At 42.8% G+C, this 16,716-nt stretch overlaps 1 protein-coding gene across 1 annotated transcript in view; it reads left to right on the forward strand.

The window, feature by feature from the left end:
• Sh3rf3 (SH3 domain containing ring finger 3) overlaps nucleotides 1-16,716 on the forward strand; it is a 314,216-nt gene that overhangs the window by 165,006 nt on the left and 132,494 nt on the right. Inside the window, exon 2 of the mRNA XM_055614838.1 lies at nucleotides 6,864-7,139. Within this exon, the coding sequence (XP_055470813.1) occupies nucleotides 6,864-7,139 (276 nt within the window). The remainder of the gene's footprint in view (nucleotides 1-6,863; nucleotides 7,140-16,716) is intronic.

Genomic DNA, 16,716 nt, shown 5'->3' on the forward strand with positions numbered 1-16,716 from the left:
TGTGTTTTTTTTACTAAGTTTCTCTGCCATGCTCTTTCCTGTCTTCACCCCAACATATTACTTCTTGTATTTTCTTTAGGTTTGCTTTATTGGGTATAATTTCTTTAGGTGGCTTATGTCATGGGAAGGAATTTCCTTCAACTATGGGAGATTGTTTTGGTGGGCACATTAATCTCAGTTGGTCATTGTGGCCTTTTAGGATTTCGTATGCATTGCTCCAGGCTCTTCTGGCTTTCAAACTTTTCCATTGAGAAACCAGTTGTTAATCTGATGGACTTTTCTGTATTTGTAATGTGTTTTGTTTTGTTTTTTGCTTTAGCTTTCAGTCCTCTTTCTTTGTTCTTTGTACTTAATGTTTTAACTATGATGTGCTGTTATTGGAGAGTTTCTTTTCTGCTCCTGTCTGTTCGTGCTCTGTGCACATCTTATATTTGTGTTTGGTATGTCCTTCTTTATTTTGAATGAGTTTTTTTTTCTATGATTTTATTGATGATCTAGTTTATGCCACTGACTTGGGATTTTTCCCCCTCATATTTCCATAGTTTAAAGGTTTGGTTTTTCATGATGTTTCACAATTGTTCTGTGTTTCTTTCCTGTTTTATTTTTAGTTCCTATTCATTCTTCATTTATTCTGCGTCCTTTACCTTATCGTTAGCACTGTTACACTATCATTTGCTTGATTCATTCTACTTGTAAGGGTTTCTTTTAGGCTTTCTAGTTGGTCTGTTTTGTTTCATTTTCTTCTTCATTTTCTCTTGAGTACTTTTCAGTGTTTCTATTTCTTTATTGCGTGTAATTTCCAAATCTTCTATTATTATTATTATTTGATCAGCCTATGTTTACATTTTCTTGCGCATTGCTCAGGCATCATTCTCTTGAGTTTGTTCTCTTTAATTTATTGAGCTGTTTTGTTGTCTTTAAACTCCTTGAATAATTTAGGGAAGTTATGATTGTTCTTTTAAATTCTGTGTCCGGAACATTATCAAGGTAAGTGAACATTTCTTCAGGACTGGTGGATTTTGGATGGGGGATACTGCCTTGATGTTTCATATTGTTTATATACTTGTAGTGATATCTGGGCATGTGGACTTTTGTTGTTAGCTCTGTGTCTGGTATGGACCGAGTAGGTCAGGGCAGAACACAGGTTATACAGGTTGCATTAGGCCTAAAGGTCAGATGTAACTTGTGTATGATGAAGTCAGGTAGATGCAGTGGGCTGGGCTGGTGTGTAGGATGTGCATTTTATACCTGTCCTGAAATGGAGGTAGATCTAGGGTTTGATATGGATGTGTACAGGGAGAATCATGTGGACTCATCTGGCTATATTCTGGAGAAAGATGTGCAGGGTCTAGCTGGGTGAAGACTATGGATGTGGCCTGAAATGGGCCTGCAGGTTGTAGGCAGTCAGAAAGAGTCTTTGAGGAAGGTTAGAGATTGAGGCAGGGTTGGCCAGATTAGGCTGATGTATTGGTTGTGAGGTCTGGGCGAGACCTGGGGTTTGAGGAAGGGTGCATGAAGGGGAGATCAGGCAGATTCATCTGGCTAGATTCTGGTGAAGAACTGGTTCTTTATTAAAAAATAATATCAATAACAAGAGTACCACTGGTGCAGGTTGAACACAGATTAACTGGGCAGAATTCCTTGCAAAAGTGTGTGTGAGTGTATGTGTGTGTAAGGCTGCAGTATTTGTGGTTCTGGCAGTCTTTTGTTTTGGTTAACAGACATGAATGCATAAGAACCCCTCCTTAATAACTGTTTGGCTTGCTTCATTTATTTATATACTTACTTTTATCTAGGGCTTAATGAAAGTAATTCCATTTTGACTCTGATAACTTTCTCATAGTTATTCAATCCGCTAATGCCTTGATCCTGTGACCTATATCAGGCCACAGATTAAGGACAAATATGGACCAACTTGTCTATAATGATGGGACCCATAGCCATTGCTAATAGGTTGACAAACCCTAAGTAGCAAGCATGAAAGACACTGAACTCATGGGGGTCTAAAAGTGGGGGAGTTCTTGATTTGTGTGTTTCACTCTGATTTTCTGGGGCTCTGTAGGTGTAAGACCCACCTATGAGTGCTCACCACTTTGTTTTAGGCCATGGTGGCCCCTTAGCCCAGGGGTGTGTGTGAGACCCTGCAGAGTTGGGGGTATAATAGAATCTCATTTGTCAAAGCAAACTGCTGAATTTGATTCCTTGGAAGCTCGAAAGTGCTGCTCTGCATATGTAAGAACCTTGTCTCTATGGGATAGGACATTAAGCCCAGAGGAAGATCTGCTTGCCTCATCTGAGTAATGAGCCATGAAATTGACATTATGAGTTTTAATTATTATTAATGCCTTGTGGGGTAGCTGCTGTTAACTATTCTGTAGGCTTCCCAGATACACTTCTTTTCCTACCCTTTTATTTCTTTTTCTTAATGCTTTAATGATGGCTTCCTGGTAGTGTTTGAACTCAATTCTTCCTAAGGGGAGTGCCCTCCCTCTGAGAGAAGTTGTCTCTGGAAAGAAAGCAAATGGCTCTGATTGGAACCCAAGCAGTGGGAACCTGGGAGCTCGCTGGGTTGTCACAGTGAGATTTGCAGGAGTCTTATCTCCACTCTGTTCCCAGTAATACTCATCTTCCTCTAGAACCATCCATGAACTAATTAGTTAACCTTATAATGGGCTTTGAAGATCAAAGACTGGAAAGTGCCGTAAGTCACCGTTTTTTGAGCATCTTTTAACAGGGAGAACCAGTTTCTGGCTCTTCTAGCCCAGTATAACTAACTTCCTGTCAGCATTATTTCTGTTATACATGTGCTTGTGTGTGTGTGTGTGTGTGTGTGTGTGTGTGTGTACATGTGTGCATGGTAGAGAGAGAGTGTGTTTTATTCAGAACCGTGCCTATATTGTCTCTATGGGTTTTGTGCTAATGACAGTCAGAAGGGGAGCAGAGTGGACTCTGACCTCCCCTGCAGCAGAGACATAGCCTTGACTTGGGATTACCCTGAGTCCCTTTGTAGTACAGAAAAAGGAAAACTGGCGTTTAGTGTTTGTCAGGCTTCTCTCAGGTCCTGTAAATATAGCACAGCCCTGTTACTGCAGCAGACAGGAGCCCAGAACAAGTGCTATGGATCTAGGAGGGAAAGGAGGCATGAAGACCTGTGTCAGCAGAGCCCATAGATTTCATGAGCACACATCCTTTTTGGGAGTTGTCATGTTACCTGCCATGGCCAGAAAAATGTGGCTTTGCTCCTCTGCCTGGAAGTTTAGATCCCTCCGGAGCAGTGAAAGCCACTGGAAATTGCAGGGTAGGCACAGATTTACACCTGTGCAGCTAACACACGGTATGGTTCATTGAGACTAAAGGAGGGAGAGGTAGGGGAAGATCCAGGAGTACAGCAGTAGACTAGTGAGCACTGTGGAGAAAGGCTGGGGTTCAGGGAAGGATGGGCAGAGTTGGATAAAGATTCCATGGTCAGCCTGAGAAATGTAGGAAGTAGGGCTAAAGGGACAGATAGAGTCTATGGGATGTGGAGAAGATCTACCTTCCAAACAAGTGGCTAGATTGATATGAAATCTACTGGTCAGCATGGAAGTAGAGGTACAAATAGATTTGAGAGCTGGGACACACAGAGGCAAGTGGTAATGAGTGGCCTGTGGCCCACATATGTGTGGGACTGCCAGCCATGTGGAGAATCAATAAAAACCAGAGTCTCCTGAGGCTAAGATTAATGCCTTTCAGGAACTGGAAAGAGGGTAACTTGTAGATCCCTGGCCTGGTGGTAGTCTACACTCCAGACCCTAAAGACAAGCTGACTCCTAGGAATTGCCTATTTCCCTGACATTAGATCACATGAGTGATCCAAGGCCATGGTTGTCCATAGTGGATGAGAATGGTACTTTAACTGGTTTCTGTCTAGAGAAATCCAGGAGTTGACACTATTGGGTTATCTCAGCTGTTGAAGTAAGTCAATCCAAGCCAGATTACAAATGAACTGAAGCTCCTGGACCACTTCAGCAGGTTCAAGGGATGAGGCCAGAGGAAGTCACACACCAACTATGGCAGATGGGGCATTTTAATTTTATTTTTTAATTTTAATTACAGTTTATTCATTTTGTATCCCAGCTGTAGCCCCCTCCATCTTTCCCTCCCAACTCCACCCTCCCTCCCTCATCTCCTCCCATGCCCCTCTCCAAGTCTACTGGACTTGGGCATCTATTAGCTGCAGGTGAGAGGGTTGGGTCCTCAGAAGTGCCAGGAATGTGGAGACTTTTTTCAAAGTGGCAAGGTTGGAGAGAGTGGGGTTTACCTGATGATGTGGGAGAGGGGAGAGCAACTGTATATGGCAACTGAACAGAAACCCCAGTTCTTTCTTTGCAGGGACAACTGGGACAGGGCTCCAAGCTCATTGAAATGAGATCTTTGGAGGACACAGCAATGGTCCAAGTTTGGCATGGTCTACCCTGCTCACACTGTGATGTATGGTAGCAAAAGCTCCTGAAGAGCTTCCAGAGCTGTGGCTCTAAGATTACAGCTTTGAGCATACACACTTTTAATGAGAAGTTGAGTCTAGCAAAGAGAGGGTGTTATGCCCAGTTTGTGAGACCCCCAAAAACCACCAGGAATCGACTCTTCTGCAAATACATGAGAATCTTTTATTACAAGCTTGAGCCCAGGTCACAACATTCTCCCTGGTTGAAGAGGAGGAGTGTAGCCCAGTGGTCTAGGGGAACAAGATTTTTAAAGGGGGGAAAAAAACAAAAACAAAAACACAGCTGGGAGTTATATGCCTTGGTGTTACATGATTGGGTAAGGGAAATTGACTTTTGAAATGATTGGTTTACTTTAGGCTCCAAGACCACAAACAGTTCTGGCCTGGCCATCTAGGCCAGTTTCCTAGCAACTGTATCTCTAGTGGGCAGGAAAAGAATGCTGTAAAGCTAGTTCCTTTCCCTAGGTGGCTGGACATGTTTACACCTGGCTGTCATTTGCCCAGGCCTCTGCTCCAAACCCCAAACTTACACCTAAAAAGAACAATTTTCAACTATTTGGTCTCTCAAGGGCACACACTGCCAGTCTATGTCAAGGGAAGTTTTCCTTTGGGTACATAGTGGAGGTGCTTTTTGAGGATAAGAACATGTTATTTTTCTTACTGCCACTTGAAACCTCTTTCCTGAGTGGAATACTAAGTGCTGCCATATAGTCAATAGTGAAAATATTCCTGTCATGAAAAATATACTGTATTTGATTTTTAATGTGGTGGTAAGCTGAGTTGAAAAAGAAGAAGCATAATCTTTTTATAAATTAGATAGTGGAGTTTGGGGATTGGTAAATTTGAGGCTATTGGGGAATGTGCTATGAATTGAGGGGTGCCTGGTAAATTTGTGGCTACTGGGGAATGTGCTATGAATTGAGGGGTGCCTGGCAGCATCCCTAGCTCTGCACATTAGATGCTACAGCACCTCTTCCAGTTGTGACAACCAAAAGTATCTTCAGAAAAGTTGTCTCTAGTGGGAAAGCAGTGGGCCAGGGACTGGCTGACCATTGTATGGTCCTGGGGTTTTTCTGATGGCACACAGCCAGCCACCTCTTTAGTCTTTTCTAAGCAAAGTATTGGATTGCAAATTGCCTTTCTCTTGCGCTCTTTAAAGTCTGGGCCTGTTACAGTCTATTGTACTTACAGCACAAACCTATGCAGAATGAGTTCTGTAATGAAAAGTTCTCTGGTGTTACTATTTAATTGGCTAGTGGGGGTTGTTTGTCAGTCTGCCAGCAGGTTTCTCTTAAATGCTGTCATCAGACATCTCTGAGACATAAATGTGGAATGATTGATTTTCAGTGTGCTATTAAACCCCCTACAAAGACTTTTTGATGTACTGCTGCTTTGAGTTTTATACTACTATTGATTGATTTAAATACTACAGAACCCTTGGCTCAGGCGGCTCTTGTGAGAAAAATGCCACTTCTAGTAGGGAATTGCTGGACATTGACTCAGGGACAATGACAAGGCTTTCCTCGGACACAGAATGGATCATTGAACAAGTGTGGACTACCAGGAAAGAAAACCAAGAGACACTTGTATAGCTGACCAGAATTTATGAGTCAGGACCAATTAGAAAAGTATAGGGAGTGGACAGTAATGTCCAGTCCATTTAGGACTAAGAGACTCCTTGATGTCATGAAAAGGGTGCCAAAAATGTTGTTTGGGCTGTAACTCTGTCTGCTGTTTGAGACCACAGTAGCAGATGCCATTTAGAAAGGTTCACTAACATTGACAGGGTGACAAAACACCTCCTGACTGTCCATGACCAGGGTTGGAATTCTCCTTCCCCAGGACCAGATTGTTGTGTGAATCAAAAGCTTGAATGGCTTGAGGGGATGAGGAGGTGTGTGACCGGTGTGTGACCAGGACTAGGAGTAGCCTCTGAATTTCTCTGCCAGGCATCTGTGCCCCCCTGACCTGGGTGAGTGTGTGCCACTAATCCGTAGAGAGGGAGAGTCACACAGTAGTGAGTGGCTGCTCAACTTTCTTTGAGCCAGTTATTCCCTCAGGTGCCTGTATTCCTTATCTCTGACAAATAATTCATTGCTTCCTTCAGAGCCTTTTCAGCGCAGTGAAGTGGTGTCTGTAGAAAGCTGGGCTACAGTTGGCGCTTGTGTATAGGATTGAGAAGTTTGCTATTGTAGGGACTGTCTTATCTTTCTGAGGTCAGAGAACTCATATGTTCTGCTGATAGACATTCCTTTAGAGAATTTTCAGTCTCAGAATGTTGTTTATACATAAGACACACAAATACCATGATTCCAAGGGCAAATTTCTTGGGTGCTACGGAGGTCATTCCTAGTAATCTCCTGTTATTTTCTGTTTGCAGAATCTGTCCCAGCTTCCTTATGCCAAGGCCCTCTACAGCTATGAGGGGAAAGAACCTGGTGATCTCAAGTTCAACAAAGGGGATGTCATCATCCTGCGGCGCAAGGTAGATGAGAACTGGTACCACGGGGAGCTGCAGGGCACTCACGGCTTCCTCCCAGCCAGCTATATCCAGTGTGTCAGGCCCCTGCCGCAGGCTCTGCCCCAAGGCAAAGCACTTTATGATTTTGAGATGAAGGACAGAGACCAAGATAAAGACTGCCTGACCTTCACTAAGGTAAGGTGAACCCCATGGTTGGCTTCTATGTCTACCTACATCTTCTTAACCAAGAATCTACATCTAGGTTAGAGCCTGGGTTCTCCCCCAGGCCAGGAACAAATGACCACCCTCCTTCCCTTCCTGTGCCTCTGTAAAGAGGGAATAATGTGTCTGTTTCATGAATTAGATTATTTTGTTACCGTTTTGGTTTGTGTGCATGAGCACTCCTAAAAGAAAGCTGTGTCTGCAGAGTTGTGCTGATTAGAACTTCAGTACTCTGGAGAAGTTGGAGTGCTGCTAATTACCTTATCCTAAGCTAGCTTTATCTCCCAGAACAGCCATTCTTTGACTACCTCGGTGTTAGAGCTAACATCCTATGATGGATAGATGAAAACCTCCTTGAATCTTTTAACAAACTATTTGCTCCCACCTTAGATAGGCCTATAGACAAGCTTCCCCTATCTTGCTGTACCCACCTACCATTGTATTTTAAATTTGCCTTGATTATGACTTTGTTTGCTTTAAAAAAAACTTCATGAAACAGATTCCATGGTGAAACGTGGTTTTCAGGTAACCTAAATATGGTTTCCCAGGCCCTGGTCATTCAAAATAGCCCTGGAACAAACCATCTCTTACTCTCTGCAAGCTGAGAGCTGTGCTTTTTGCCATGGCATTTGTTTCGTTTTGTCTTTCCTTGTTGAATTGTTAGGAGATGACACAAGCCACGGATGCATTGATCCATACACTGACTCCTGAGATGGGTGAGCTGTGAGCATCAGTGGCAGTCATAATTTTAAGGTTTTAAATGTTGACTATATACAAGAAATTTGAGTCTTTCCAGGACGCAAGGGATCATGGTAGAACTACTGCAGAGCCCCATTTCATCCCACTGTCATATCTGGCCTCGACCACATCACCTCCTGTCCTGAAGGACAACAGTAGAATCAACGAGGCCTGGAGAATCTTTAATTTATTATTATTATTAGTTATTTACTATTACTATTTTCTGTGTATGGCTGTATTGCCTGCATGTATGTGTGTACCATGTGCATGCCTGATGCCCACAGAAGCCAGAAGGCCATGCTAGATCCCATAGAGTTACTGCTAGTATTTATATGAAAATGCCATGCACACAACCGATTTTATATGAAAGAGTTTATTTGAGGGAAGGGAAGCAGAAGAAAGTTAGGGCCTGAGTAAGCCATGGGGCGGGGAGGGGAGGGGTCGGCCATACAGAGAAAAAGGATAAAGAAAGAGAGAGAGAAAGCAAAAGAGAGAGGTAAGAGGCAGGGTCCTTTTATCCTGGGCCCCTTTGGGCGTCAACTAATGATGACATCACAGATGGCTAAGCAGCTTAGATGTGGGACCTTGAACTAACAGTTACAGAGGGTTGTGAGCTGCTTTGTAGGTGCTGATTATTGAACCCAGGTCCTCTTGAAGAGCAGCCAGTGATGTTAACCACTGAGCCAGCCTGGCATGGAGAATCTCTTGAAGTGCCTAGCCTGAGGACTTGATTACTAACCAAACAACATTGACTCTGGAGCCAGTGAAACAAGGAGGTCAAGCTGTGGTCTTTCTGGAGTGCATCGGTGCCAGGTGTCAGACTAGCACTTGCACTTGCTGTTACAACATGTAGAGGTTCCCAGGGAAACAGGTGCTGCCTTGTTTTATTTACTCTGTGGTCCTCTCTCTTCCCTCCTTCTTCCTTCTGTTCCTTCCAGCCCCCTCCCTCCAAGGCTGTAAACAACAGAACTGGAATTCTCAGTATTTGGCTTGAAAAAACAGTTCCTGGAGATGACTGTCACTCTTCTCCCATCCCTCCCCCTGCTCATCTGCTGGTACAGAGCTTGGCTCCAGCCCTTTTCAAGTGTACCTTGAACACTGTTTTCTTTTCTTTTCTTTTGGGGGGGGGAGTGGTTTTGTTTTTTGTGGGTTTTGTTTGTTTGTTTGTTTTTGAGAAAATTTGATGTTCTGTGCCAGATTGCTGTCTGTGTCTTGTTCTATTGTTCCTCCTGACAGTGAATAATCTATTTTTTGTTCTGGAAATCAGCCCTTTTTTTCTTCCTTTCATCAAGGCTTTAAGATGCTAATTCCCATTGTCTTCTCACTTAGCTTCTTGGGAAGCCCACACTGGACTCCTTCTCTTTTCCTGCTTTCAGTCTGAAGCCTCTGGTGCCTTCCCAGAGTGCCTTGCAAGTTCTCTGCTTTGGAGAGCCTGCCTTGAGAGACTACACTCTAAGTGTGCTTTGCAGATCCATTCTGGCGCTTGTAACTTCTTAGGGTCCCCTTTCAGTTTTAAAACTTTCTAATGCTATGACTCTTTAATATAGGTCCTCATGTTATAGTGACCCCAAACTACAAAATTATTTCATTGCTATGTCATAACTGTAATTGTGCTACTGTTATGAATCATAATATAAATATCTGATATGCAGGATATCTGATATCCAATCCCCCAAAGGGTTGTGACTCACAGGTTGACAACATTCTTGCATCCTTCCTAAGAAAACAGGGTTCCGGGGCGGGGCAAGATGGCGGTGCCGGGAGGACTCTCATTCTGAGGAGCAGCACAGCAGGATTGGCACAGTGACCAGTAATCAGAACTCACGGCCATAAAACACAAGGGATTGTGTTTCACAGGTGAGAGGATACCCCATGGTGGGGGATTCAATCAGCTTTAACTCACCTGGCTAAACTGCGGAAGAGATCCCGGTTCCACCAGGCGCTTGGTCGCAGGCCCAGAGCTACACGCCAGCGTGATCTGGTCACAGTCCCAGACTGAACTGTAGGCCCACAACATCATAGACTGGATTTCCCAGTCGAGAGATAACCCCACGGAGCAGGAAACAATTGGGACCGACCTCAGGTTACCCAGTCATCCCCTGGAAAAGACTCGGGTTCCGCGGGTGCCCCAAGAGCCAGCCCGGACCCAAAGCTGGGACACAGGCGCCTGCACGGAGCCCTGCCTGTGCGCCTGATCGCCGCCTCAGATAGAACTGTGGGCACCAGGGCACCAGACTGCGTATCTCTGGCAGGAGGAAACCCCCAGCGGAGGGGGTCAGCAACTCTAACGCTTAGGACACCCAGCACCAAAACATTTCCTGGACTCACGCAGACTCTAGTGCAGGCAGGAGTGCTGTGCTCTGCCGTCATTATTGAGTTCCCCTAGGGCACTGGGACACACAGCTGCATCCTCAGACCTACAAAAGCCAGAGAGCCATTACAGCAGCCCTCAGATACTGTGCCAAGGATCAACCAGTTATCCCTAGCTAGACTGTCAAAACTCTGGGAATGCCTGGTCCTTCGAGAGGGCTGCACCCACAGCATCTGGACCAGAGCAGTGCCTGCAGCTGCCATCCCAGACAGAGACACACAGCTTCTGGTCCAGAGTGAGGCACCCAGCCTCCAGACCAGAGCAGTGCCCCCACGTACCAAATCAACCTAGGTGCACATTCTCCAGGTCCAGAGCGGAGCAATCAGCCTCTGGCCCAGAGACTTTCTGAGTGCACCTCCCACTTTCCCGGACAGAACTGTGCGCCCCAGGATAACAGACTGAGTTTCCCTGTTGGGAGAAAACCCCACAGCTAGGGAATTAGCAGGTTCTTCAAGAGGACTGTACATGGAAATTTAGTGAGCAGCAGCACACTAAATTTATAACAAGAAACCCAGCAGTGGGGCAGCTGTCTTGAGAACTTCTATGGGTAAGAAGAGATCCCCCCCTGCCTAACATAGACCACAGCTACTACTCAGGGCTATAAACCTGAGGTGAGCAGTGGCAACTCCTGAGAAACACTGGCCATACAGTAACCATAACCAAAAAGCAGAGAAGTACTCCTTCAGGAAAAATCATCTGCCAGCCAAGGGGATACTCCCTACCTCAGGACTCCAGGAAGCACAGAAACTAACAGCCGACACCTAAATCAGCCCAATGGGTAGAGGTCAGCATAAAAGCTCAACCAACAAAAGACAGAGCAATATGCCATCTCCAGAACCCAGCCGTCCAGGGGCAAACAGCCCTGAACAATGCAGCATAATAGAAAATCAAGAAGATGACCTTACATCTATGTTGATGAAGAGGATAATAGAGGAAACAAATAAAATACGTAAAGAATTAGAGGAAGATAAAACTAAACAGATCATGGCTATCCGTAAAGAAATGGAGGAAGATAAAGACAAGCAGATTAGGGCCATCCTTGAAGAAATACAGGAAGATGCAGCCAAACAGCTTGTGGCCTTCAGAGAAGAAATAATTAAATCACTGAAAGAAATAAAAGAGACAGAGTTGAAGGAACTAAAAGAAAAAGAGGAAAATACAAGCAGACAGGTGAAGGAAGTAAACAAAACAACTCAAGACCTGAAGCTAGAACTAGAAAAATTAAAGAAAACACAAATGGAGGAAATAATGGAGAGGAAGAATTTAGGGAAGAAAACAGGAACTACAGAGGTAAGCATAACCAACAGAATACAAGAAATGGAAGAAAGAATCTCAGGTGTAGAAGATACAATGGAAAAAATCGATGTATCTGTCAAAGAAAATGTTAAATCCAAAAAATTCCTGACACAGACTGTCCAAGAAATCCAAGACAATATGAAAAGACAAAACCTAAGAATAATAGGAATAGAGGAAAAAGAAGACTCCCTTCTCCAAGGCCCAGAAAATATCTTCAACAAAATCATTGAAGAAAATTTCCCCAAGTTAAAGGAGAAGCCAATAAGGATACATGAGGCCTACAGAACACCCAACAAATTTGACCAGAAAAGAAAATCCTCCCGCCACATAATAATCAAAACAGTAAGTATACAGAACAAAGAAAAAAATATTAAAAGCTGCAAGGGAAAAAGGCCAAGTAACATATAATGGCAAAGCCATTAGAATCACACCTGACTTTTCAACAGAAACTATGAAAGCCAGAAGGGCCTGGACAGATATTATGCAGACCCTAAGAGAACACAGATGTCAACCCAGGCTACTATACCCTGCAAAACTCTCAGTCCTCATAGACGGAGAAAACAAGATATTCAATGACAAAAACAAATTTCAACAATACCTACACACAAATCCAGCATTACAGAAGACACTGGAAGGGAAAATACAACCCAAGAAAATTAGCTTCTGTCAAGAAAACACAAGAAATAATTAACCTTACTACAGCAAAACAAAAAGCAACCAAGCACACAACCTTATGAACACAGCCAACATCAAAATCAAAGGATCTAACAGCCACTGATCATTAATCTCTCTCAACATCAATGGACTCAACTCTCCAGTAAAAAGACGCAGATTAACAGAATGGATACGTAAACAAAACCCAGCAATCTGTTGCATACAAGAAACACACCTAAGACACAAAGATAGACATTACCTGAGGGTAAAAGGTTGGAAGATGACTTTCTAAGCAAATGGACCCAAGAAACAAGCAGGAGTAGCCATTCTAATATCTGATAAAATAGACTTTCAACCAAAATTAATCAAAAGAGATGAGGAAGGACACTTCATACTCATCAAGGGAAAATTCCACCAGGAAGACATCACAATCCTGAACATCTATGCCCCAAATACAAGAGCACCCACATTTGTAAAAGAAACATTGATAAAATTTAAACAACAAATAGATCCCCACACATTAATAGTGGGAGACTTCAACACCCCACTCTCAACAAAGGACAGGTCAACAAAACAGAAATTAAACAAAGAAACAATGTCTCTAACAAAGGTCATGAATCAAATGGACCTCACAGACATTTACAGAACTTTACACCCAAACACAAAAGAATTTACCTCCCTCTCAGCACCTCATGGAACCTTCTCCAAAATAGACCATATAGTTGGTCACAAAGCAAGCCTCAACAGATACAAGAAGACTGAAATAATCCCTTGTATCTTGTCTGATCATCATGGAATAAAGCTGGACCTCAACAATAACAGAAATAGCAAAAAGCCTACACACACATGGAAACTGAACAACTTGTTACTAAATGACAGCTGGGTCAGGGAAGAATTAAAGAAAGAAATTAAAGCCTTTCTAGAACTCAATGAAAATGAAGACACAACATACCCAAACTTGTGGGACACAATGAAAGCAGTGCTAAGAGGAAAGTTCATAGCACTAAGTGCCTTCAAGAAGAAATTGGACACAGCTCATTCAAGCAACTTAATGGCCCACTTAAAAACCCTAGAAAAAGAAGAAGCAGACACACCAAAAAGGAGTAGACGGCTGGAAATAATCAAACTCAGGGCTGAAATCAATCAATTAGAAACAAATAAAACAATTCAAAGAATCAATGAAACCAAGAGCTGGTTCTTTGAGAAAATCAACAAGATCGACAAACCCTTAGCCAAGCTAACTAAAAGGCAGAGAGACACCACCCAAATCAACAAAATCAGAAATGAAAGGGGGGACATAACTACAGACACTGAGGAAATCCAAACAATCATTAGGACTTACTTCAAAAGTCTATATGCCACAAAATTTGAAAATCTAAATGAAATGGACAATTTTCTTGATCGATTTGACTCACCAAAGCTGAATCAGGACCAGGTAAATCAACTAAATAGTCCTATATCCCCCAAAGAAATAGAAGCAGTCATCAAAAGTCTCCCATCCAAAAAAAGCCCAGGACCAGATGGCTTCAGCGCAGAATTCTACCAGACCTTCAAAGAAGAGCTAACTCCAATTCTCTTCAAACTATTCCACAAAATAGAAACAGAAGGAACATTACCAAACTCATTCTATGAAGCCACAGTCACCTTGGTACCTAAACCTCACAAAGACTCAACAAAGAAAGAGAATTTCAGGCCAATCTCCCTTATGAACATTGATGCAAAAATACTTAACAAAATACTTGCAAACCGAATCCAAGAACACATCAAAGATATTATCCACTACGACCAAATAGGCTTCATCCCAGGTATGCAGAGGTGGTTCAATATAAGGAAATCCATCAATGTGATCCACCATATTAACAAACTGAAAGAAAAAATCCAGATGATAATCTCCCTAGATGCTGAAAAATCATTTGACAAAATCTAACATCCATTTGTGTTTAAAGTATTGGAGAGATCAGGGATACAAGACACATATCTAAATATAGTAAAGGCGATATACAGCAAGCCCATAGCCAACATCAAACTGAACGGAGAGAAACTTAAAGCAATCCCACTAAAATCAGGGACAAGACAAGGCTGCCCACTCTCTCCATATCTCTTCAACATAGTGCTGGAAGTCCTTGCTAGAGCAATAAGACAGTTGAAGGAGATCAAGGGGATACAGATGGGAAAGGAAGAAGTCAAATTATCACTATTTGCAGATGATATGATAGTATATATGAGTGACCCCAAAAACTCTACCAGGGAACTCCTACAGCTGATAAACACCTTCAGCAAAGTGGCCGGATACAAAATTAACTCAAAAAAATCAGTAGCACTCCTGTATACAAAAGACAAAAGGGCTGAGAAAGAAATTAGAGAAACAACACCCTTCACAATAGCCACAAATGACATAAAGTACCTTGGTGTAACCCTAACCAAGCAAGTCAAAGACTTGTATGAAAAAAATTTCAAGTCTCTGAAGAAAGAATTAGAGGAAGATATGAGAAGATGGAAAGATCTCCCATGCTCATGGCTTGGCAGGATTAATATAGTAAAAATGGCCATCTTACCAAAAGCAATCTACAGATTTAATGCAATTCCCATCAAATTGCCAACACAATTCTTTACAGACCTGGAAAGAAAACTTCTCAACTTCGTATGGAATAACAAGAAACTGAGAATTGCTAAAACAATCCTCTACAATAAAAGATCTTCTGGATGTATCTCCATCCCTGATCTCAAGCTGTACTATAGAGCAACAGTTATAAAAACTGCATGGTACTGGCATAGAAACAGAATGGTGGATCAGTGGAATCGAACAGAAGACCCAGAAATAAACCCACACACTTACGGACACCTGATTTTTGACAAAGATGCCAAAACCATACAATGGAAAAAAGATAGCATCTTCAACAAATGGTGCTAGTCCAACTGGATGTCTACATGTAGAAAAATGAAAATGGATCCATACTTATCACCCTGCACACAACTGAAGTCCAAGTGGATCAAAGACCTCAACATAAAACCAGACACATTAAATCGGCTAGAAAAAAAAGTGGGGAATACCCTAGAACTCATTGGTATAGGAGAAAACTTCCTGAACAGAACACCAACAGCACAGACTCTAAGAGCAACAATCAATAAATGGGACCTCATGAAATTGAAAAGCTTCTGTAAAGCAAAGGTCACCGTCATCAAAACAAAGCGACTGCCTACAGATTGGGAAAGAATCTTCACCAACCCTTTATCTGACAGAGGACTCATATCCAATATATATAAAGAACTAAACAAGCTGAAAAGCAATAAACCAAGTAATCCACTTAAAAAATGGGGAACAGAGCTAAAGAGAGAATTCTCTGTAGAGGAATATCGAATGGCAGAGAAGCACTTAAAGAAATGCTCAACCTCATTAGCCATTAGGGAAATGCAAATCAAAACAACCCTGAGATTTCACCTTACACCCATCAGAATGGCCAAGATGAAAAACTCAAGGGACAACACATGCTGGAGAGGTTGTGGAGAAAGGGGAACCCTTCTCCACTGCTGGTGGGAATGTAAACTTGTAGAACCACTCTGGAAATCAATCTGGTGCTGTGTCAGACAACTAGGAATAGCGCTTCCTCAAGATCCAGCCATACCACTCCTAGGCATATACCCAAAAGAGGCACAAGTACACAAAAAGGACATTTGCTCAACCATGTTTGTAGCTGCTTTATTTGTAATAGCCAGAAGCTGGAAACAACCCAGATGCCCCTCAACTGAAGAATGGATGCAGAAACTGTGGTACATCTATACAATGGAGTATTACTCAGCAATGAAAAATAAGGAAATCATGAAATTTGCAGGTAAATGGTGGGACCTGGAAAGGATCATCCTGAGTGAGTTGTCCCAGAAGCAAAAAGACACGCATGGTATATACTCACTCATATAAACATACAACATAGAATAAACCCACTAAAATCGGTACATCTAAACAAACTAAGCAAAAGAGAGGACCCTAACTAAAATGTTCAATCCCCATCCTGAAAGGCAAAGAGGATGGACATCAGAAGAAAAAGAAAATAGGAAACAACCTCGGAACCTGCTACAGAGGGCCTCTGAAAGCCAGAAGAAAACAGGAAACAACCTTGAAACCTGCCACAGAGGGCCTCTGAAAGCTTCTGCAGTTTAAACTGTCAAAGCAGATGCTGAGCCTGATGGCCAACTGTCGGGCAGAGTGAATGGAATTTTATGTAATAAGTGGGAAATAGTAAGAGCTGGAGGGGACGGGAACTCCACAAGCAGAGCAACAGAACAAGATAATTTGAACACAGGGAACTTCCCAGAAAATCATACTCCAACCAAGGACTATTTGTGGAGATGACCTGGAACCCCTGCACAGGTGTAGCCCATGGCAGTTCAGTGTCCAAGTGGGTTACATAGTAATGGGAAGAGGGACTGCCTCTGACATAATCTGATTGGCCTGCTCGTTGATCACTTCCCCCTGAGGGGGGAGCAGCCTTACCT

This window comes from Psammomys obesus, unplaced genomic scaffold (assembly GCF_907164565.1).
Source record: "Psammomys obesus unplaced genomic scaffold, mPsaObe1.curated_primary_1811, whole genome shotgun sequence".
Classification (NCBI taxonomy): Eukaryota; Metazoa; Chordata; class Mammalia; order Rodentia; family Muridae; genus Psammomys; species Psammomys obesus.